This window comes from Monodelphis domestica, chromosome 2 (assembly GCF_027887165.1).
Source record: "Monodelphis domestica isolate mMonDom1 chromosome 2, mMonDom1.pri, whole genome shotgun sequence".
Classification (NCBI taxonomy): Eukaryota; Metazoa; Chordata; class Mammalia; order Didelphimorphia; family Didelphidae; genus Monodelphis; species Monodelphis domestica.
The window spans coordinates 532,806,449-532,828,948 of NC_077228.1; the positions used below are offsets into that span (position 1 = coordinate 532,806,449).

The 22,500-nt window shown below is 51.1% G+C and overlaps 1 protein-coding gene across 1 annotated transcript in view; it reads left to right on the forward strand.

The window, feature by feature from the left end:
- The window catches only part of SAG (S-antigen visual arrestin), a 19,692-nt gene extending 589 nt beyond the window's left edge, over nucleotides 1-19,103 (forward strand). The window contains exons 3-11 of the mRNA XM_056814783.1: nucleotides 1-152; nucleotides 589-648; nucleotides 1,005-1,081; nucleotides 1,243-1,378; nucleotides 3,951-4,035; nucleotides 5,054-5,126; nucleotides 6,159-6,296; nucleotides 8,647-8,724; nucleotides 18,436-19,103. The exon at nucleotides 1-152 is cut by the window's left edge and continues 42 nt beyond it. Coding sequence (XP_056670761.1) covers nucleotides 1-152; nucleotides 589-648; nucleotides 1,005-1,081; nucleotides 1,243-1,378; nucleotides 3,951-4,035; nucleotides 5,054-5,126; nucleotides 6,159-6,296; nucleotides 8,647-8,724; nucleotides 18,436-18,541 — 905 coding nt within the window. The 3' untranslated portion in view covers nucleotides 18,542-19,103. The remainder of the gene's footprint in view (nucleotides 153-588; nucleotides 649-1,004; nucleotides 1,082-1,242; nucleotides 1,379-3,950; nucleotides 4,036-5,053; nucleotides 5,127-6,158; nucleotides 6,297-8,646; nucleotides 8,725-18,435) is intronic.
- The last annotated feature ends 3,397 nt before the right edge of the window (nucleotides 19,104-22,500 follow it).

The following is a 22,500-nucleotide window of genomic DNA, read 5'->3' on the forward strand; positions in this document are numbered from 1 at the left end:
ACATCGACATCATCGGCCTGACCTTCCGCCGGGACCTGTACTTCTCCAGGGTGCAGGCGTACCCCCCCGCGGGCGCGGCGCCCGCCCCCACCCCCATGCAGGAGAGCCTCCAGAAGAAGCTGGGCGCCCACGCCTACCCGTTCCTCCTCACGGTGAGCCTGGGGGAGGGGCAGAGGCGGCCCTGGCAGATGAGGAAACTGAGGCAGGCAGGGCGCTGTGACTCACCCAGGGTCACCCAGGGAGCAAGTGTCCGAAGCGGGTGCTCTCCCTGCGGTGCCTCCGGCCTCCGGGCTCAGACTCTCCTCTCAGTCGGAGAACCGTGAAGAGGAAAACAGTAGCTCAGCCTTCTGGGCCGGAGCCTGGCCTCCCCCGGACCCGGGACCCCCCCACATCGCTGGGAACTGGGCGGGGCTCCGGCTGAAGGGGGCTCGCTGGGAAAAGCCACTTTTGTTCCCGGAAAAGAAAAGAGGCTTCCCGAGGTGGAGCCTTGGGGGGGGATTGGGGGGGGGGCCATCTTGGAGCAGAGCCGCAGCCCCCAGCAGGCCTCATTGACTGACCCATTGATGGACTCTCTTTCTTCCCCCCTAGTTTCCTGACTACTTGCCCTGCTCCGTGGCTCTGCAGCCGGCTCCCCAAGACGTGGGCAAGGTGAGGGGGACACCCCGGGGACCCCTCTCGGCAGGCCCTGGAAGAGGGCCCTGCCATGATCCCACTCTACAGATGGGGAAACTGAGGCCCGCGCGTGACTGGCCCAAGCCCTGCAGGCAGCGAGCCCCCCGCTCTAGGCCCCGCTTCTCTCCGACCCCCCCCCAGCCCCTCTTCTGCTTTGGGGCCATAAAGCCCCCCTTCGACTCTCGGAAACGCCAGCCCCTGCGCCGCGTCCTGCCTCTTTACCGACCGGGGCCATCCCTGAGGCAGGCTAGAGGCTGCCCCGCTCTCGGAGCCTTGAAGGCCAGACCACAAGGCGCCCGCCGTCCCTCACTGTACCTTCTGCCCCTTCCCAGTGCTGCGGCGTGGACTTTGAGGTGAAGGCCTACGCCACGGACGGCACCGAACACGATGAGGAAAAAATACCCAAACGGTAAGCCGGGGCGCCGCCGCTCCAGCCCCTCGCGTGCAGCCTGGCCCCCCTTCACAGATGGGGAGACTGAGGCCCGGGTGAGAGCGGCTACCGGCCAAGATGAAGGGGGGCAGGGCTCCGAGAAGGGGCTCCCCGAAACCCAAAGGTCTCCGCCTCCACAGGAGCTCCGTCCGCCTCCTCATTCGCAAGGTCCAGCACGCGCCTCGCCAAATGGGGCCTCAGCCCAAAGTGGAGAAGGCCTGGCAGTTCTTCATGTCCGACAAGCCTCTTCACATGACCATCTCCCTCAGCAAAGAGGTAACGGGGGGCCCTGCAGAGGCTGCGGGGCCTGGGGGTGTCGGGGGGACCTGGAACAGGACTCACCCCACAGGAAGATCACTTGACTGCTCCTCGCCTTCCCTCGTGGAATCGCTTCTGTGTATCGGTTCCAAGGCAGGAGAGTGGTCAGAGCCAGCAATGGGGGCAAAGTGACTCAGCCAGGGTCACCCAGCTAGGAAGGGTCTGAGGCCACACTGGAACCTAGGACCCCCTCTCTACGCTTGACTGTCCGCAAGGCTGCCCCGCTGCCCCCTACCACCATCATGGCTGTTCTTATTCGCTATATCACATCAGGATTGCCTAAACCTGGCCTTGGCCATCCCCCAAACCCTCCTCAGAGCCCAGAGTGGACCTCTGGGACAGGGAACGTCCACGGGGTCCATCCTGCCCTCATTTGACCCGACTTTCAGCCGGCAACCAGCAAGGTGTCCCAAAGGCTCGTCGGAGGGCTCTTGGCCCCGTCCCGTGGGTGTCCTCACCCCCCCCCCCCGCGCCCCTCTGGGTACCCCACATCTGGGATGCTCTCCTGGGCCCTCGGGGGCTTGAGAAGTCCCTCAAGGAGCAGCGGCCTCCTCCACAGGGGCATTCCTTCCAGCTGCGCTGATCGCCATCCCTACTGTACCCTCCGCACCCAGCCTGGTGCCAGCCGGGCGCCTTCCTCCTTTCTTCTCGGCGGCACGAGGATGCCCGTGGGGCGAAAAGACGTTTCCCTCGAGGACCGGACCGTCTCTGGAGACCAGGGCAGGCCCCCCCCCCCAGAAACAGCGTCCTCAAAGAGCAGAGACCGAGGCAGCTTCACCCGGGGGGCCCAGGGGGCTCCCAGATGGCCGCCTCAGCTCCATGAAGGAGACCTTTGCCAGAGGGACCCCCCCAGGACAGAGTCCTGGCTCCCTGGGACGAATCGGAGAGCCCCAGCCTTCTGGGCCTGTCAGCATCCTTGGCCATTGGTAGCCCAGCTCCTGCCCCAAGAGAAGCTCCACCAGCACAGCCCCCATGAGGACCTTCCAGCCTCTGAAGACCCCCAGGGAAATCGGCAGCCCGTCCCGGACTTTTCCTCACCTCCAGCCTGAATCTCCTTTTCCCAGAGTCCACCCACGGGTGCTGCGGCCAAGAGGGCCACATCCTGTCCCCCATTTCCAGCGATGGCCCTTCAGAGGTTTGTACAGCACTCTTGGAGGGTCTCCTTCGGCCCCCTTTTCTTCTGCAGATGAAACAGCTTTAATTCCTTCAACCTGTTCTTGGGGGACCCAGACTCCAGGCTCTCCTCTCAATCCACGATGCTCTTCCCGAACTCCAGATGGGGCCTCCCTGCGCCTCCGAAGCAGCCCGAGTTGGCTGTTGCTCTTTGGGGTCCCCTGAGCCCCCTTTGGGTCTTTGACCTTCTCAGGCTTCTCCCTAACCACAGCCCCCCATCTTCTACTTGGGAGGCTCGGACGGGCCGAGCAGGCGCTCTTACCCGTGGATTCTCTGCGATGATTTGGTTGGTCCCAAGAGTCAGCCGGATGCTCTGCTCTGGTTTGGATGCCGACACCATCCTCCAGGGCACCCACCGGCCGTGCCAACGCAGACCATCAAGGCCTGATCCAAGGCTTGGATGAAGATGGGGAGAGCCGTGTTTTTCCAAGGGGGCACCCTTGTAAGTCTGTGGGAAGAAGGTTTCCCGGCCATGGAAAACAGCTGTCAGAACACTGGGCGAGGGCCAGCCTCGGCCTCTTCCTCGGCTTGGATCTCCTGTCTGAGGATTCAGGAGACCCAGAGCCCTCCTTCTACCGTGGAGGAGAGGAGGCCCTGCAGCTCTTTCTGTGACACCTCAAGCTGGCCGTGCCCGCAGCACCGACATCATCTCCGCTCTCTGGCCTCCCTCTCTGAGAGCTGCTGGACCAACACAAGGGAAATGGCAGCCTTGCTCCCTCTTCCAGCCACACCAACCCTCCCCAAAGGAAGTGGCCCCAAGACGTGTGACGGCGGACAGAGCCGGGTGTCTCAGGGGTTAGAGAGCCAGACCCGGAGGCGGGAGGTCCCAGGTTCAAATCTAGCCTCAGACACTTCCTCGCTCTATGGCCCAGGGCAAGTCACCGAACCCCCATTGCCTGGCCCTCCCCACTCTTCTGCCCTGGAACCACTATTTAGCGTCAATTCTAAGACGGGAGGTGTTTCATGCGATGGATCACTTGTTTACTTGGGTCTGTGTTTGGGGGTTTTATAAGATGATCCATTTCACGTGAATACGTGGATACCCCACATGGAGCTGCTTGTCAGCTCTGGGAGGGGAGAGGGAAGAGGGGAGGGAGGCAGGATGGATCATAGGACTTTGGGAAACTGATTAAAATACAAAATGTTTTAAAGAGCTGAACGCGCTTGCTCGGACCCAGATGGTGACGGGATCCAATCAGGCTCGCCAAAGAAGAGCTTAGAAAAGCTCTCCTTCTAAATTCCTTGTTTAACCTAATCGTGCTAAAAAGAAGATGGAGGCTCTTTAACACCCTGTCAGATTTGAGTGTTCGGAGCCATCCAGGAAGAGCTTGGTGAAGGGCCTGCCTCGTTTTTTCAGGTCTATTTCCATGGCGAGCCGATTCCTGTGACCCTCACGGTGACCAACAACACGGAAAAGACGGTGAAGAAGATCAAAGTGGCAGGTAGGAAGATGGCGGCCGCCCGGCACCCTCGGCCGGGGCTCAGCCTCTTGCTTGTCTCAGATGTGGCCTTGGCCAGGAAATACAAACTTGAATGGCCTCTGGCGGGGTGGCCGGGCCTTAGGGTGGGCGTGCCCCGAGGGCTCGTCTCTTTCAGAAACTGACATGAAGATCTCCCGTTCTCAGTGGAGGCCCCGAAACATCCCTGAAACGTCCAGCTCGGCTGCAAGCCCCGGGCGTAGCCTCACTCCATGAAAATCTTAGAATGATGCTTTAATAGAGGTTGGCAAACCCCAAACAACTGCTGAAGGGGGTCGAGAGAACTCCCAGAAGAACCCAAGGGCTCTGGGTGCAGGGAGAGGCCCATCTCACCCCCTCACCTGTGTGCTCCAGGGTTGGTCCCAAGGACCTGGTGGGCACCCGGAGGAGGCAGCCCCCACAAGTGCCTCTGCAAAGGTGGGGACACTAGCAGGATTCCAGGCCCAGGCAACCCTCTAAGCCAGTCTCTATTGGTAGAGGGAATCTCCACACCAGGAGTTGGCCCAAAGCCAGGGCCGTCGTAGGTTCAGATCCTCAAAAAATAAAATATCCGTAATTGTTATTAACTGGCTTTTTGGTGACATTTAAGTGTGTAAAACACGTGGCATACTGAGAGCCTCACAACAAGTCCTTCAGAGTGATACTTCAGATGTGCCCATTTATGGATGAGAAAATTGAGGTCCCACAGCCATAAGAATAACAATCGCCAGCATTTATATTGTGTTCTTGGGTTGCCAAAGGGCTTTACTGACTATTCTTTCAGTAACCCTGTGAGGAAGGGGCTGTGAGTGCCTTCATTTTACAGAGGAGGAAACTGAGGCAGGTAGAGGGGAAGGACTTGCCCAACACCCCACAACATCTGAGGCTGGATTTGTATGAAGGCCTTCCTGCCACTAGACCCAGTTATGCCCCATAACCTGCCACTGCCCCAGTGTCCAGGTGCCGTGCCTCCTGCTAGAGCCCGTCTCTCTTCTCTCTGCAGTGGAGCAAGTCGCCAACGTGGTTCTGTATTCGAGTGACTACTATGTTAAGCCTGTCGCCGAGGAGGAGGCCAAGTGAGTAGCTCATCCCGGCCTCTGCCTCCCTTCCCCTCCTCTTCCTGGCCTCCCCAAGGTCTGTCCTTCCAGAGGCCCAGGTAGCCTTGATTCCCATCAGCTCTCCAGGCCATTCAGGGCAAAAAGGAAGGAGAGGAGAACAAGAAAGGGTTCGAGCAGCCTGCGTGGCTGCCCTGGCATCCTCACTGCTGTCAGGTGTTGAGGTACCCTGGGGTGGGCCCATCTTTGGGGTTCTACTGGCAGTGGCTGGTGCCTGCCCTGTCACCCCCCACACACACACAGAAGATGGCTTTGGACTGATGTTGTCTATATGTGTGTGTGTACCCATCCTCTGCCCTCACCCAGGGTAGTTCTCTCAAGCACTGGCTTGTCTCGCCTTTCCTCTGTGTCCCTGCTCACTTCACAGTGCCTGGCATGTGCCCGCTGTTCAATAAGCCACCCCCTGCCCCAGAGAGAGTCAGCTCCTGATTGCTTTCTACCCCCTCCAGGCTTAAAAATGCCTGTGGAGTGACCGGGGGGTGCCAGGCACGATGGATGTGCCCAACAAATGCATTATCCTCCTGTGGGCACTGGGCACTTTTCCAGCCCTACTTTGTGTGCCAGGCCCTGCACTGGGCACTGGTGAGAGTAACTCCATCCTGCCCTCAGGGAGCTTAGTTTTCCTGGGCACTGGCAGGCTCTCCTATAATAAAAACAAAGGAGGCGAAGAAGACACTGGCCATTGGGCATGGCCATGGACTCCGCAACGGTCTCACCTAGGAGGCTGCTCTTAGCTGAGCTTGAAAGGAGACTCGGGGTTCCCCAGCGTAAAAGGGGGGTGGAGGAGCTTTTCTAGAGGAGACTCCTCAAGCCTCTCTACCAGGCTTAGTATTTGTTGGTAACGAGTTTCCCCGTGATTTTGGCCATTTGGGAAAAGGAAAAGGAACATTTACCGTCAAAGGAGACAGAATTGATTCCTGCTGGATCAGGGAGTTGGGGCTTTGGGGCTTCTAATTTGCAGTTCTCATAAGTTTTTTGGGTTTTTTTCTACAGTGAAAAAGTACCCCCGAATGGAACCATAACAAAGACGCTAACACTCCTCCCCTTGCTCGCTAATAACCTAGAGAGGAGGGGTATCGCCCTGGATGGGAAGATAAAGCATGAAGACACGAATCTGGCCTCCAGCACTATGTGAGTCCTAATGCGAGAGTGGCTCACCCTGTTTGGAGGGTCACAGCTCAAGCTGGAGAGGATCCCAGAAACTATTCCATCCATTTTACAGATTAAGAAACTGAGGACCAGAGAGGTCATAGAGTCATTGATCTGGAGCAGGAAGGAATCTAGCCAGCCTCCTCCTCCATTTTACAGATGAGGAAACTGAGGCCCAGAGAGGTCAATATCACACAGTTAGGAGGTATCTAGGGCAGGATTGGAACCCAGAGAGCCCAGACCCCAGGCCTAGCACTCCCTATTATGCTATGCTGCCTGCCACCTTCCTATTTGCAGGCACTCCAGAGATAGAACTTTTTGTTGCTGGAGATGGTCTGACTCCCCTGGAGCTGGAGCTGGAGCCATCACTTCCGGGCTGGGGATGAGTTTGCTGATTCATCCTTGCCCTGTTGCCCTGCCCCCAGCTTCCCAGTGACTGCAGGGAGTTAGAAGCCCAGGAGTCCTGGGCAGCTGGAAGAGAATGAAGTCAGTAAATGGCTGGCCCTGGGGACGGCATTTCTGAGAAATGTCTCCTTCTGCTAGTCCTCAATCCCAGGGAGCAACAAAGAGATGTACTAGCTGGGGAGGAAGGGGAGGTGTTAGGGTGGAAGAGGCACAGCTGGGAATTCAGTGCTGAAGAAAGAGCTTGGAGAGGGGCCTGGGCTGAGCCACAGAGCCTTAAAAGGTGAACTGACCATGACAGGGGACAGGGAAATGCCACTGGATTCCACTTTCTTTCCCTTTAAGTCAAGTTCATTTTTGTAGAAATCTCTGTCAGTGGGGAAGGGAAGATCCCATTGCTGTGGATTTTAGGCTATACTTTTCTTTCTCTACCCCTCCCAAACCTTTAATGACCCAATCTGGGGTTTTCTTGGCAGAGATACAGGAGTGTTTGCCGCTTCCTTCTCCAGGTCATTTCATAGATGAGGAAACTGAGGCAAGCAGGGTTAAGTGACTTGTCCAGGGTCACCCAGTTAGTAAGTCTGAGTCTTCCTGACTCCAGACCCAGCACTCTGTCCACTCAAATCCAGCCTCACTTCCTAGCTGGGTGATTGTGAGAAAGTCACCTAATCAATATCTGCCCCAGTTTGCTCACTTGTAAAATGGGGATGATAATAATAACACCTAGCTCCAAGATAGGAACAAATGAAATAATGTTTGTAAAGTACTTTGCAAACCTTAACGTACTCTAGAAATACTAGCAAGTATTATTATATTAATAGGAGTAGTACTCCATGTGGGACTTAAATTGGTTGGTCTCCTCTGGAACAGAAGCAGCAACAATAATAGCTTCTCGAAACAAGGCAAGGGACACTATAGGATAGGGTCAGAGCCCTCTCAAATAACTACAAAATATATCTAATACTTGGGAGTCTAACTACCAAGATATACCCAAGAACGATATAACTCCAACTACCAGCCACTATTTTCAGAGATAAAGACAGATCTAAGTAATTGGAGAAATACTCATTGTTCATGGGTAGGACAAGTCAATATGATAACAATTATAATACTACCTCCATTAATTTACTTATTTGGTTCCCTACAGAACTACGGAAGGGACTAATTTTATAATTTTTATAATTAATTATAGAACTAGAAAACTAGTAACAACATTTCTCTAGAGGCAAAGAAGGTTCAGGCATCTCAAGGATAATAATGAAAAACAGTGGGAATGAAGGGGCCTCTCAGTACCAGATCTCAGTCTAGACTAAAAAGCAGTAATTCTCCAAACTATCTGGTTAAAAAAGAGAGAAATCAATCAGCGGACTAGATGAGCTACCCAACATACAAAAGCAAACAGACCTTCAAAAAACCCACAAAGACCCCCAGCTCCTGGGGCAAGAGCTCACATGTGAGCCCGGAAGTCTAGAGGGCTCTAGTAACACTAACACTACTGCCGTATAGCAACAAGGAAATCCCTGTTTGATGAGCAAGAATGAGTAGTTAGAGAGAGGGAGCAGGGGCTGATGGAGGGAGAGTTGGCCTCAGAGTTAGAGAGCCTTGCTTTCCAGGCAGGCCTTAGACACTTCTTGGCTGGATGATCCCCCCTAGGTAAGCCACGTAAGGGACAATGTCCCCGGCTGCTCAAGGGAGGGATCAGGGGAAGGAAGGTGTTTCCACACTGGAGATCCTCAGGACGTGACGTTGAACTCCTCTCCTGTTGGTTTTAAGTTCTTGGATTTCTGGTTTTCTGGCCTAGCTTCAGTCTCTCAGGAAGGTCATTCTGTGACTTCCCATAGGAAGTGACACAGAAAAGAACACCAATTGCTCTGTCCCCCGGCCACTTTTCCTGGCTGTCACCCTCATTCTTTTTTCTCTGCTTGGGCAGCATTAAGGAAGGCATCGACCGAACAGTGATGGGAATCCTGGTGGCTTACCAGATCAAAGTGAAGCTCACTGTCTCGGGGTAAGTCTCACAAGATGAAGAGAATCATCTCCCTCTTGTTTCGGGTTTGTAGGGAACCGAAAAAGGCCTTCAAGGCTCTTCTGAGCTATTCTGCCATTAGGTATATCCCACTGAATGGGAAAAGGCAGCGTTTTCCCTAAGAATTCTTTCATCCAAGCCAGAAAGAAGTGAAAGACAGCAGAGGCAAGAGGGAGGTGTTGTGGGGTGTTAGAGGGGAACCCCCAAGGTTCGGGAAGGGTACCTTTCGCAAGAATGCAAGACTCCAAAACTTAGCTTAAAAAGATAAATTTATTAATTTAGAAAGTAATGTTGAATCTGGCCAGGAAGATAGCAAAGTGGAACAGCAAGATGAAAGACTGCTCAGGGGCAACTGGGGAGCTCAGTGGATGGAGAGCCAGGCCTAGAGATGGGAGGTCCTGGGTTCAAATGTGGCCTCAGCCACTTCCTAGCTGTGTGACCCTGGGCAAGTCATTTGACCCCCATTGCCTAACCCTGACAGTTGATGGCAGTTGGTGATAGTCACTAAAACTTTTTTTTAATGGGATTCTTTTAAATCCGGAGTGCCATATGTATTATAAAATGGGTTACTTTGTATATGGAGGGGTTTGGCCTCTCAGTATTGAGAGGGGGAAAGAGTGGGGACCTCCCCTCTCAAAGTGGGGTTCAGGGGAGACCACTCTTCTGCCTTGGAACCAATACAGAGTATTGACTCCAAGATGGAAGGTCAGGGTTTTAAAGAAGAAAAAAGAAAAGATGAAAGGCTGCTCTCAGAATCCATCAATTCTGGGGATTATATACTTTTTTTTTACCCTTACCTTCCGTCTTAGACTCAATACTCTGTACTGGTTCCCAGGCAGAAGAGTGGTCAGGGCTAGGCAATGGGGGTGGAGTGACTTGCCCAGGGTCACACAGCTAGGAAGTGTCTGAGGCCAGATTAGAACCCAGGACCTCCCGTCTCTAGGCCTGGCCCTCCATCCACTGAGCTACCCAGCTGCCCCCAATTATATCCTTTTCCCAACAGTGGGGATGTGATTCTAGAGTGGTAAACACTCGGGCATTTGGTGGGGGGTTTGGTCATCTGACTGGGGTCTGCCTGAAGAGCCTCACAGTTTAGGGGGCAGACCCAGTCCGATGGTCTCGAGGTGTAGCCTGGAGGCGCCTCTCTATATCCGCCTCAAATCTAAAGGACGGTCCCAGGATGAAGACAATCTCAGGGTCTTAGAGAAGTTATCGGATGGTCTTGGGTGAGGAGCCACAAGGGCAGAAGGGAGCAAAGGAAGTTCCCTGCTTACAGTGTGCCTGGGTTTGGGGTACGCTGCCCATGCCAGGGGGATGACCCAGAGCGGATGACGTCAGAGAGCCAGCTTCTGGGGGGCTTGAGGAGAAAGGAAGATCCCCCCAAAAGTGAATAGTAGCCCAGAGAGAACAAGAGTCCGCAGTGCAGGCTGGTGGAGGGCCGTGAGTTGGGAAGCCCAGGGAGGAAAGCTGTCTTCTCAAGCCTCGATCGGCCTCCCTAATGGCAGATTCGTTCTTCAAAGAAGAGCAAGGAGCTAAGAACGATCCTCTCTACTCGTTGCTCCCCCAAATGGCCCCAAAGAAGCGTTTCTTTTGAACTCTGATTTCCTTAAATGTCCATCTGCGACCTCCTCCGTTTTCCCTTCATCTGGCAACAACTGGGGTCTCAGCTGGGGGCTGAAGGGAAAAACCCTCCCCCAGGAGTCTGGCTGGCCTCAGCGTGGTCCTGGGCTTCCCGACACCAGGCTCCTCTCCGGGGCGTCGTTCATTAGGCCATCCTTGCTCAAAAGAGCTGAGAAAGGGTTTTCTTTTTCTGGGAAACATCCCGACACCTCCAAGCTCCAAACAAAAGATATCTGACATCTGGAAAGCTTTTCCTCTCACAGCTCTGCAGGGAAAGGCTCACTCAGAGTTCCTTTTCCTCTTCTCTTCCCACTGCCAAAAGGCTGAGCTGCCCTCCGGCCTGACCCACGACTGGACTGGCTGGAGTCCTCCCTCCCACCGTCCCAAGGAGGCACGCTCAAAAAGGCAGACAGATGTGCAGAAAGAGCGCTAGGGCAGGAGCCAGCACCCCTGAGCTCTGGGACCCCTGCCACTAGCTTTCCAGGTGGCCTTGGTCAAGTCACCAGCGGCACCATCTGTCACTAATGTTTGGACTTCAAGGTTCCCTCCCTGCTCTCAAATTCTAGAACTCCAGGCAGGGAGCAAGATTCCAGCTTCTTCTAAATAGGTTCCATCCACACCTTGTTTCTATTAACAATCTTTCTTAAAATGAGACTCTCCGGTTTTCTTCCCATGTGGATATTAAAAATAGCCCGAGTTAGTATTTGATGTCAAAAGATGGAGAACAAATAACTTGCAGGTTTCATCATCTCCTGCCTCCCTGGAGAGACAGTCTGATAAGAAGAGCAGAGATATGAGCCAGAAAGGACCCTCAAGGCTCATGGAGCCCAACAACCCCACTTGACAGAGGAGGAAACTGAGGCAAGAGGAGGCAAAGCCAGGATCCAAGCTTGAGGCCTCTGCCTCCAGAGCCCGAATGCTTTCCCCACCCTGGGCTGATCCTTCAGTGTCATCTGGCTCTCCCGGCCCCTCAGTGATTGCCAGTTCTTACCTATTGCTCTCGAGTGAGGAGAATGAATTTCTAAATGGGGGTGAGGTAGGCTCGCCAAACTGAACTTTGTGAGGGAGAAAAGGCCATGGGAATGAGAACCCCCATTAATGACTGAGTTGTGTGGAGCCTGCATGGTTTAAGGTCTTTATATATATATATAAAATATAAATATATATATTTTTTTAATGTTTCCTAGCTTTCTGGGAGAACTCACTTCCAGGTAAGTGGATCCACTTTCTCCATTGTCATCTGCATTATTAAAATGAGTTTTCTGTCTCTATCTCTTCCCCGCTCTTTCTCTCTGACTCTCTGTCTCTCCCTCTTTCTCTCTGACTCTCTCTATCATCATCTTCTTTGAATTCAGCTCTTCTCCCCACACAGATGACTCCCAGGGTCTCTCTCTGTATCCAGCCTGAGGCTCTTTCCTAAAGCCCAGCCATCAATCACCAGCTGCCTACTGGACCTTTTAAACTAGGCGTTCCATAACCATCCCCAACCCAACATGTCCAGCAGAACTCATCTTTCAGCCAGAAATGCTCCCCTCTTCCAAACTTGTGAGTCCTCAGGTTTCAGGGGGGCCTCTTTGAACTTTCCCCTCTCACCACGGCCCCATCCATCAACAATCTTGTCCGTTCTTCTCTTGCGTTTCTGGTTGGTCCTCATCTTTCCTCTCACACAATCCCCAGCTTAGTTCCATCTTCATTACTTTTGCCATCAAGGATTTCACTTGCCTGCCAAGGGGTTGCCATTCTTCCCGTCTCTAGATTCCATTCCATCACGGACGTATTCACCAGATTGATATTTCTGTAGCTGCTCAATCCTAGTCACCTGATACATTTTTTTTTAACCTTCACCTTCCATCTTGGAATCAATACTGTATATTGGTTCCAAGGTAGAAGAGTGGTAAGGGCTAGGCAATGGAGGTTAAGTGACTTGCCCAGGGTCACACAGCTGGGAAGTGTCTGAGGTCAGATTTGAATCCAGGACCTCCCATCTCTAGGCCTGGCTCTCAATCCACTGAGCTACCCAGCTTTCCCCACCTGATACACTTAATTTGGATACACTCAACACTTCCCAACCAACACCCAAACAACAGCCCTAAAAACCCATTCCCTGAGATCAGTTGACTAAAGCTACGTCTACTACATCCATGCCTGATGGCACAGCAGGCCCTGGTGCAGCCAGGATGACACCCCACGCCAAGGCAGGATTGGGTGCCCTGGGTGTCTCCTTCTTCTGCTTGTCAGCCATCCAACCCTTTCTTCTCTCCCAGTGCTGCTGGTTCATTTCCGTGTTTGTTCTCTGTTTGGTTCTAAGTCAATCCAAGATGTTCTGCTATTGTAGCATGAATTGAGAGAGACACAGTCTCACCCAGTAATAAATTAGCTTCGGGCCTGCCCTTGTTTATAAGCCAGCAAGAATTCCCCTGAGCTCTCCTTCCCGGCTCTCCTGCTCCAGCCCTCGCCCTCGCCCACTCTGCAGGCTTAGACAACCTCCATGGCCTAGCTTGTGCAGAGTAGCAGTAATAAAACTGAAGCGATGATTCACTCTAAATAAGAGAGGCAAGTGCCAGGCCTGAGTCTTCTCTGCCCGGGAGATGTGGCCTGGAAGAGACGCCCCGAGGCTGCCGCTCACCCTTCCTCGACTCAGAACAGCATCTCTCAGGACACTGATTGGGTTCTCTTAAACGTTCTGCTGGTGCCTCCTCCCAAAGCTACTCCCTTCTCCTGGGCAGCGGCTCGCACAGCCTCTCAGAAAGGAGTTCCTGTCATCCTTTCTGTCTGGGCCTCCCGGAGCCCTCAAGAGTCTCTTCCCCCGCTCTGACACACAGAGCCTCTGGGGAAGGGGCGATTCTGGGCTGGGATGCTAGCATGGTGGACGCCAGTGGTGTTCCCTGCTAGCCCCTCCACTTACACGGCATCCTCATCCCACCTCACGGCCCTGCTTGCTCTCCTCACTCTTGCTTGGTGCACATCCTCTTGGGTTTCTCTGGCTGTACAGCAGTGAGGCATGTTTGTAGGCCGGAGCTGGCTTCGTCTACTCTTTTTCCGGAGATTGTCCGGCCCCTCAGGGGCTCCCCGGACCGCAGCATCGCTCCTGTCTTACTGTCCCGCCGAGCCCTTCCCCCGCCTTCATTCTGAATGGGACAGCTGTGGCGGGCTGCTGCTAAATCCATGCTTGCCTCTGCTTTTCTTACAGTGAAGTGGCCACCGACCTGCCCTTCCGCCTCATGCACCCTCAGCCTGCCGATCCAAGTGAGTCCCTGCGGGCCGTCCTTTCTTTAACCCACCTTCTGTCTTAGAACCCAGACTGTGTGTTGCCTGGGAGAAGGGTTAGGCCATGGGGGTAAGGGACTGGCCCAGGGTCACACCCCAAGGAAGGGTCTGAGGTTAGATTGGAACCCAGGACCTCCCGTCTCTAGGCTGGGTGCTCTGTCCACTGAGCCCCCTGGCCCATTCTTGATTATTATTTGTTCTTCCAGTAAGAACAATGATCAGATAGGCTGACATTCTCCGTATCCAAAAGAGTCCTCCATGTAACCCTAGAATTAGAGCTGATGTTAACTGTTAACAGAGCAATTGAATAGCAAAGGTTGAGTCTAAGTCCTGGGATTCCAGGCACAAACATGAGGCTTTCCTGGGAGTGAGTGCGACTCCTCCCCCCAGCATGCCAGGGATGGAAAGGATGTGGGACCTGGGCTGCTGCCTTCTCCCCTCTGGGCCTCAGTCTCCTAATCTGTAAAATGGGAAGGCTGGAGTCAGTGATCCCTAAGAAAGCTCTTGAGCTTTGTGAGGAGAGAAGTCCAATTGGCACTGAAATGCAAGATTTACAGGGCCGTCAGAGATAGGCGTGTGCCTCTATGTAGACTAGAACGTGTAATAGTGGGTGCGTCTGAGGATGGAGGGAGGCAGAGAGTGGGAGCTCTGGACTCCTGAGCTTGTGCTGCCCTGCTGGGGAGAACTCCCCATGGAAGACCCTCTGGGAATGGGGGGGCACCTACGGTGGGAAAAGTCTCCCCTCTGAGTGGAGTCCTGGCTGCAGGTTCAGATCCCGCCACCTTATGTGGTCAGGCGCTTCCCCTTTCTGGACCTCAGGTCCATCCCTCTTCAAATGAGGGGTTTGGCCTCTAAGCCACTTCAGATCTCGGTCCTGATTCGGATTCAGAAAACGAATTCAACCGGGAGCAAGTTCTTTCTCTGAATCCCACAAGCCTGGCACATTTGACGTTTTAGAAACCCAGGAGGGAGCTGACATGGCATGCTTCCCATTTTACAGAGGAGGAAATGGAGGCTCATTGATGTGGAGCCAAATGGATCCTAGAGGCGAATGAGGCCGAGCCTCTCATTTTATGGGTGGGGAACTGAAAGCTACAGTGATTTCCCATGCCAATGTCACAGAGTTAGGAAAGGCAAAGCAGAATTTGAACCCAGGGCTTAGATGAGAAATCCAGGACCCCTTCCCTGTACCAAGATATAAATGGATTCACCAGGAGTTTTTCCATTTTATCTTTATGCCTAGCTCAGGGCCTGACACATGGTCATATTCGCTCCCTCTCTGAACCTAGGTCTGAGAACTTTCTAGAAATCGATTTCAATAGCTGTATTTCAATATAATTTGGTTACTTTGGTTACTGCGGGCTTTGTTTTCTGAAATTAACACTGGGAGCCCAAGAAGGGTCTGTAGGCATCAGCAGACCACCCAAGGGAGTCGGGTCCCTAAAACAGGGAAGTAGCCTGGCCAACACAACACGAGTACCAAAAGTAACAAGTAACACTTTAAACAAGCAGCTTTTGTTTTTTCCACGTCTTTCTAAGTTGTTTCTCAGTCTTGCTCGTGTCCCCATATAGGAGTTTGCATTTAATAACGACTAGGCCACCCGGCGTTACTCTGGAACTGTAAAATGGCTTAAATGTTTAAACATAATTTTGTATTCATCCTCATCCGCTGCGTCCATTGCCAAGTGCATTTTTTGTGGTCACGTATTTCGGGGCAGAGAATGCCGTTCACATGGTTTTGATTCATTTATTCTTATATCCCCTCCATACACTAGCCAGGAGCCTTCTCAGGAAAGTCTTCCTAGAACTGGAATGGGGCCCAGAGCTCTGGATTTTAGCATCCAAAGGTTGACCTTTGGTTCATCTTGGAACTCTTGTGGCTCTTCGTCAGCCACGTGACGCTCCTCCCCAAGCCCATCCCACAAACACATTTTCATTTTGCCCCTGTCGTGACGCCAGATTTGGCCTGTACAGCAGCCTCTTGAGGATGCCGAGACTCCAGCCCGTGGTGGGGACCAGCTCTGGGGAACTTACAGGAAGGCATAGAGGCAAGTGGAAAAGGACAGGCGAGGGTAGGAGGCTGCAGGTGTCCACAAAAGGCTTTGATTCTATTGGAGGCGCTTGGCAAGGGCTTGTCATAAATAAGGAGTCGATCATTGAAACACGTCAAACACACGTCAGCACGGACTTTATGGCCTCTCCAGTAGCCCCACTCAGATGTGTGTGAAAGTGTGTGAGAATGAGAACCAATTCCAGCCAATCTGCACGCATTGGGGACCTCCTTACTGTGTGGCCTCTGAAGGTGCCCGGGCAGCCTCAATAATCCAGGGAGGATTAACGGAATACCTGCTTTGTAGGAACTCTGGACCAAATGTCTGGGGAGCAACCAAAGAAGTCCCTGGAGGGGCTCTGGGGGGCCCTCCAGCCAATACCTGCAAGGGACTGTAGGTGAAATAATATTACGGGGGCACTTCGCTCCATAGGTGCTGAGAACTGGGTCGTAGTACGAGAAATGTTCTCACTGGGTAGAGCACTGCACTTGAAGTCAAGAACCTGAGTTCAAATTCTCCCTCCAACCCTTACCCTCTGTGTGACTGAGCAAGTTCATCCACTTACTGGGCTTCAGTTTCTTCTTCTGGAAAAGGAGGGAATTGGATTCAGTGACCTCTGAGGACCCTTCCCCTCCAATGCAGTTGGAGCGTCCCCTCGGGGAGACTGGCCACAGATGAAATCCTAAGGGGCCATAGTTGAGAAGGAACCTTAGAGGGCTTCGATTCATCATGGCGGATTAGTTCATGGCCAGTCTCAAAGGAGGAAATGGGCAAAGAGAAAGAGAAGGCAGATTTAGAGTAAACTGTCTCTAACCAAAGCCTCCCGCCTGGTTGGCAATCTTCTTTTAGGTTCTTCTTTCTACATGCAAATGTTTGTGTTTATTCAATTCAGAATCGAAAACAAAATGTAAAGAAATGTTTGAAGGAAAGAAGGTAGGAAAGACTTTCAGGTAGGCAAAGGTATAGAGGCTGGAATGAGAGGATTTCTTTCTATTGATTCATACAGCCCATGCCACATAGTCCTCATACCACAAGATCATTTGAAAGGCCCGCGCCCTCAGACCTACTCACTCCCCAGAAAATGGCCGCAATGCCCCTGTGACATGGCGAGTACATGCCTTAGGCCCTAAGAAGGTCTCTGAGGCAGCTGGTTTTTCTTACACCTTTTCCTTTGTCACAAGGAAGGCAGGGACAGGGATTCCAGTCAGCCCAGCCAGAAGTGTCTGATATGAAAACAACAGATGTCCAAGGAGATATCATAGTAGAGAAAGAAAAAAAAGAAAGGAAGGAAGAAAGGAAAGAGAGAGGGAAGGAAAAAAGAAGGATGGAAAGAAGGAAGGAAGGGAAGGAAAGAAAGAGAGAAAGGGAGGGAAGAAAAGAGAGATAAGAAGAAAAGGAAGGAAGAAAGAAAGGAAGGAAGGAAGGGAAGGAAAGAAAGAGGAAGAGAGGGAAGAAAAGGAAGGAAAAAAGGAAGAAGGAAAGAAGGAGGGGAAGGAAAGAGAGGGAAGAAAAGGAAGGAAAAAGGAAAGAAGGAAGGAAGGGAAGGAAAGAGAGAGGAAGGGAAGGAAAGAAAGAGAAAGGGAAGGAAGAAAAGAGGAAGAGAGGGAAGGAAGGAAAGAAGGATAAGGAAGGAAAGAAAAATGCATTCCTCTTACTAATGACTTCCTTCTCTCCTTCTGCTCTCGGTGGACAGCAAAAGAGCGGTAAGACCCTTTAACTCCATCCTCTGGGATCCCAACAGGGTGTCCAGAGAAGGAAGGAGGTGGGGAGGGATTAGCCCCATTTTGGCTGGGTGTCAGAAAACTTCCTAGCAATGTGAACTGCCCTCTCCCAAAGGGTCTTCAAAAACAACAACGCAAACAAGGGGTCCTCAAGTCCCTTGTTGAGGCTTCTAGTTTAGTCCAGGTTGGACTCGATGGGCTCAGGGGTCCCTTCCAGTCCTGATAAGGTTCTTGAATGAATGAATGAGCGTACATGAGTGAAGGAGTACGTGAAAAAGCATTTCGGTGCTTACCACGTCCTCAGCCCTGGGCTGATGCAAACATCAAACTGGAGGCAGTTCTTTCCCTGGAGAAGCTCACACTCTCAGTGAGAGACACCAAATAGAAGAAAGCGTGACTTTGGGGCAGAGGGAGAGAGGCGGAATCTCTGAGGGAAGGGCGCCGTGGCAGGGTGGCTGGCAAGGCCCCCAAGCACCCACCTGCACAGGGTCTGCAGGGCTGGGTGTGCGACTTCCTGCTGTGGGTCTCTGTTTCCTCCACATGCCATTGGCCCAGCCCAGACATCATCCTCTCTTCTGGTCCTTACACCTTTCAAGTACAAATGTCAGAGCTCTCCCAATGGACCCGGCACTGAGGAAGGGAGAGATTTCTCTTTTTCTTGCTCAAATTCAAGAACATTCGTAAACTAAAACAGAGAGGGCACCTGAGGGCAGGCAGTGTGGCTGCTCCCATCCCCAGTGTAGGTGAAGCCTCCAGATTGGAACTCAGATGGGAAAAAAAGACGTCCTTCATTTCAATTCCCCGCTCAGCTCTAGTGAAAATCGAGCCCTTCCTTCAATCGTGGTTTTAAACAACGATTCTGAGACAGCTTCCATAGGCTTCAAGAGCCTGCAGAAGGGGGCCGTGAGGTCAAGGAGCCCTCCTTGAGCCAGAGGAAGGGCAGGGGGGTCCACAGAGGGCCAGCAGGAACCTTGGGCCCCTGGCGAGGCTTTGGTGGGTGATGACCCTCCAGATGTTTGTCTCTTCCGTTTCAGTGCGGCGGCTGAAGATTTGGTCTTTGAGGAGTTTGCTCGTCAAAAGCTGAACGATGCAGCTGATGACGAAGCAGAAAAGAAAGAAGAGGCAGCGAATGACGACTGAATGGTGTCGATAGAGAGGCCGTAGTGCATAGGGTTGTAGCTCTCGGCTGCACTAGTACGACCCCCTGTTTTACAGAGGAAGAGTCGAGGCCCCAGATTTCCTTCCCCATTGTGAAAGCTGAACAGACTTAGTTAAGCAGTTATCATCTCATTTGTCCCTTCGGAAGACCAGCCTTGTGAAGAGACTTGATAGGTAAACTAAGTCAGGTTCCGGATTAAACCCTTTAGAGGGCTCCAAACCCTCAGATTATGGAGAAAACTCAGTACGCGTACAAGCAGGAACATCCGTGTTCAGGAACGTCAAGTGCTCTGCCTCCAGACCCAAAGCAAGCCTCCTTCCTTGGCACCAGCGGGCCCAGTGCAGAAAGCGATGGTTTGTCCCGTGCTGAGCTCTAAATTGTCCATGCCCTCCCCCGTTGCTCAGATAAATAAAGTTTGAATAGAAGTTTAAAAAGGTGGATTTGTGTCATGTTGACTGCCTTGAGATCAAAGGCCTGAAATGCTGGAGCAACCACAAAGTGAGATATTCTGGAGTCTCTGAGCAGGCATCACAGGGCAAGGGAAGCCGGTGGCTGGTTGAGGAATAACTTAGATCCAACAAGGAAGAGGGATGCTGAGGCCATCGATTTGGAGGGGAAAAGAGCCTCCAAGCATGTAGGATCATTGCTTTAGAGAAGGAAGGGACCTTGGGACCACCTAGCACAAACCCCTTGTGCTATGGATGAGGAACGGAGACCCTGCCCAAGATTACTCTGCTTATGGTGGGATTTGAACCCAGGTCCCTCTAAGTGCTATATGATATAGACTGAGAGAGCTGACCTCAGGGTCTGGAAAGTCTGGGTCCCAGCTCTGACTCATCCTGCCTATGTGACCCTCAGCAAGTCACAAGATGTCTTGGTGTCCCAGACAACTCTCCAAGAATCCAAGTTCATAGGATCATAGATTTCTAAGCTATTGAGTCCCATTTTACAGATAAGGAAACCAAGGTGACTTGCCCAGGGTCACATGGGGTCTAAGTCAGTCTTCATAACTCCAAGCCCAGTGGTCTCTCCCCCCAAGACCCCAAGCTGACCCTTGTGCTGACCTGCATTTGGTAGAGGAAGTTTTCTCCACACCAATGAAATCGCCACTCTGGGCGCCATATGCAAAGCTCTCTCCTCCCCAGCTTTCACTGAAGCTTTGGTGGAAGGACCCCTTCAGTGAGGAAACACCTTGGGTCCATAAAGATCTAACCTACCTCATACAACCACAGGGGTGGCTGCCCTGGGCAGAGAGATAGGAAGCTCCCTGCCCTAGGATGGAGTGAGGGCCCCAGACTCCCCCAACTCCAAGGCCTGGGCATTTCATGAGAGCTCCTCTTCTCGAAGACCTTGCTAATGAGGACCTGGGCACTACCATTATAGATTAAAAAAAATAAGTAAAATAAATGGGCTAAAAGTGTTTATATTTGTGTCCCTCTGCAGAGTCCTAGAGAAACTCTGAAATCCTTTTTTATTTTTTCCATTTTCAATGGAGAATACCTCTAGTTTTCTAGTTCCACATTCAAGAAACATGGCCCTGTAAGGATAATTTTTAGTGTTTTGACTTAAAATCTAAAATAAGTGGTCGCCATGGGAAATTCCCAAATATGAAAAATACCCAAGTCAGCTGGGATATATGGAGATTTTAATATAAATGAAGGAATTAAGGGAAGGAGAGAGAGAGAGAGAGAGAGAGAGAGAGAGAGAGAGAGAGAGAGAGAGAGAGAGAGAGAGAGAGAGAGAGAATATTAATTTAAACTGCTCTGGCTCAGGTTGAGCCAAGCAGTAGTTAAAGGCCTAGTCCAAAGTGGCCTCTCGGAGCCTAAGGGAGAGGGAGTCAGTCTTATTACTCACCACAAGACCATCTCCAAGCAAGCTCCAGTCCACTGAATCTCCTGAACTGAATTCAGAATCTAACTCAGTTCAACTCAATTGCCTGAACTGACTTTTTACCCCTTCCTTTTAAAAAATTTTTTTCTTATGTCACCTCCCCTAAATTTTCACGTCTACCAATCACAGTAGGTGCTTTTTTCCATTTTGCCAAAAGCAAAATGCTTTTGCCCATTCTTAGTTCTCATCTTCTTTGGTTCTCACCTTCTCTGGTTAGATTATATCTTCTGAGTACTTCACACCTCTTTGTTAAGCTTGCCTTTTGTAAGTTACTTGACCTTTTTAGGTACTAATTTAACATTTACAGGTACTTAACACTTTTTTTGTATTAGATCTAAAAATAGACCTATCTTAAGGTTCTAGCTTTACTATAAGGTATGAGTTAGGGACTTTCATTGTTCAATCAGGAGTTTACAACTTTATCTTCCACTAAGGCGCTGTCTGAGTAGGGTGGAGTAATTTTAAAAGTTCCCAATACATTACTGATTCTTGTTAGACCAAGTATCTCCATTGTTACAATAAGGGAATAGCTAGACCAAATCTTCTAAGGTACAGTCTGAGTAGTTTTTAAGATTCACAACCCTTTTCTTTAAATCTTCACCTTCCATCTTAAAATCAATACTGTGTGATAGTTCCAAGGCAGAGGAGCTATAAGGGCTAGGCAATGGGGGTTAAGTGACTTTCCCAAGGTCACACATCCAGATTTGAATCCAGGACCTCTAGGAAAAATTTTACAAAGGCCACCCATGTGGATTAATTAGTGGAAGACTTGATTAACAAATATTTAAGCACTTTGTCCTATTAGACATTGTGCCAAGTGATGGAGATCCAAAGAAAAACAAAACCTGCCTTCAGGGGGGCTCTTATTCTAATAGAGTTGGACTCAGATGACCTCCTGGTCTCTTTCAGCTCTGATATTCCATGACCCTGCCAGATTAGCCCTAGGGAGAATACAAGGGCTAATCAAATTATGGAATTAAGAGGGTGAAAGACTCCAGCTGGCCTCAAATACAGTAAACAGCTAAAGACCTGCTGGGACCTCTCTGAGCTGCCTGAGCAGAATCTCATCTTCCCCTGCCCCTTCTCTTTCCTGGGCTCACTCAGGTTCTGTCAGCTCTCAACCTTCTCCATCCTCTGCTTCCTTCTCTAGAATACACACACACTCACATACACACACAAGCCTAAAGCCTGACTGAGCCCTGACTCTACAGCCAGAAGACCTGGGTTCCAGTGTTTTTTCAGATGTTACTATCTGCCTTGGAAAATTACTTAGCCTGTTTTCTCCTCTATAAAATGAGGAAGGTTTGAAATAGAAGCCTAAGAGGGCTCTCCTAGCTCAGGAGTCATGAGCCTATGGTTTCTGGACCCCAGTTTTCCCATTTGTGAAGTGCCAGCCTCTCTTCTCTCTCCCTTACCTAGACATGTGGTAAGAGCTGGGCACAGGGAGTTAAGTGACTTGCTCAAAATTAAAAGAAACTGCCCAGAAATTTCAGATGAAGAGGGTAAGATAGAAATTGAAAGAATCCACTGATCACCACTTCAAAGAGCTCCAAAGATAAAAACGCACAGGAATATCATTGCTAATGTTCCATTGCTCAAGGGCTAAGGAGAAAATACTACAAGCAACAAGAAAAAAATAATTAAAATACTGTAGAACTACAGTCAGAATTATACAAGATTTAGCAACCACAGCATTAAAAGAACACAGGATGTGCATGGAACATAGCATTTCACAGAGCAAAAGAAATGGATTTACAGCCAAGAATAACATGTCCAGCAAAATGTAATTCTAAAAGGCAAAAAATGAATATTTAATGAACTAAAGGAGTTTCAACTATTCTTAGAGGACAAACCCAGAACTCAGTAGAAAATTTGATCTATAAGAAACCTACAAAGGTAATGAAAGAAATCATAAATAACCCAAAAAGTCAATTTGTTTGATTCTCGTATGGGAAATTGTCATCTCTGGCTCCTAGAAGTGGCATCATTGCCTTGGTATTTTGAGGGGATGGGTATGGATGGAAGACTTGAGGTCAAGGGAATATAATGA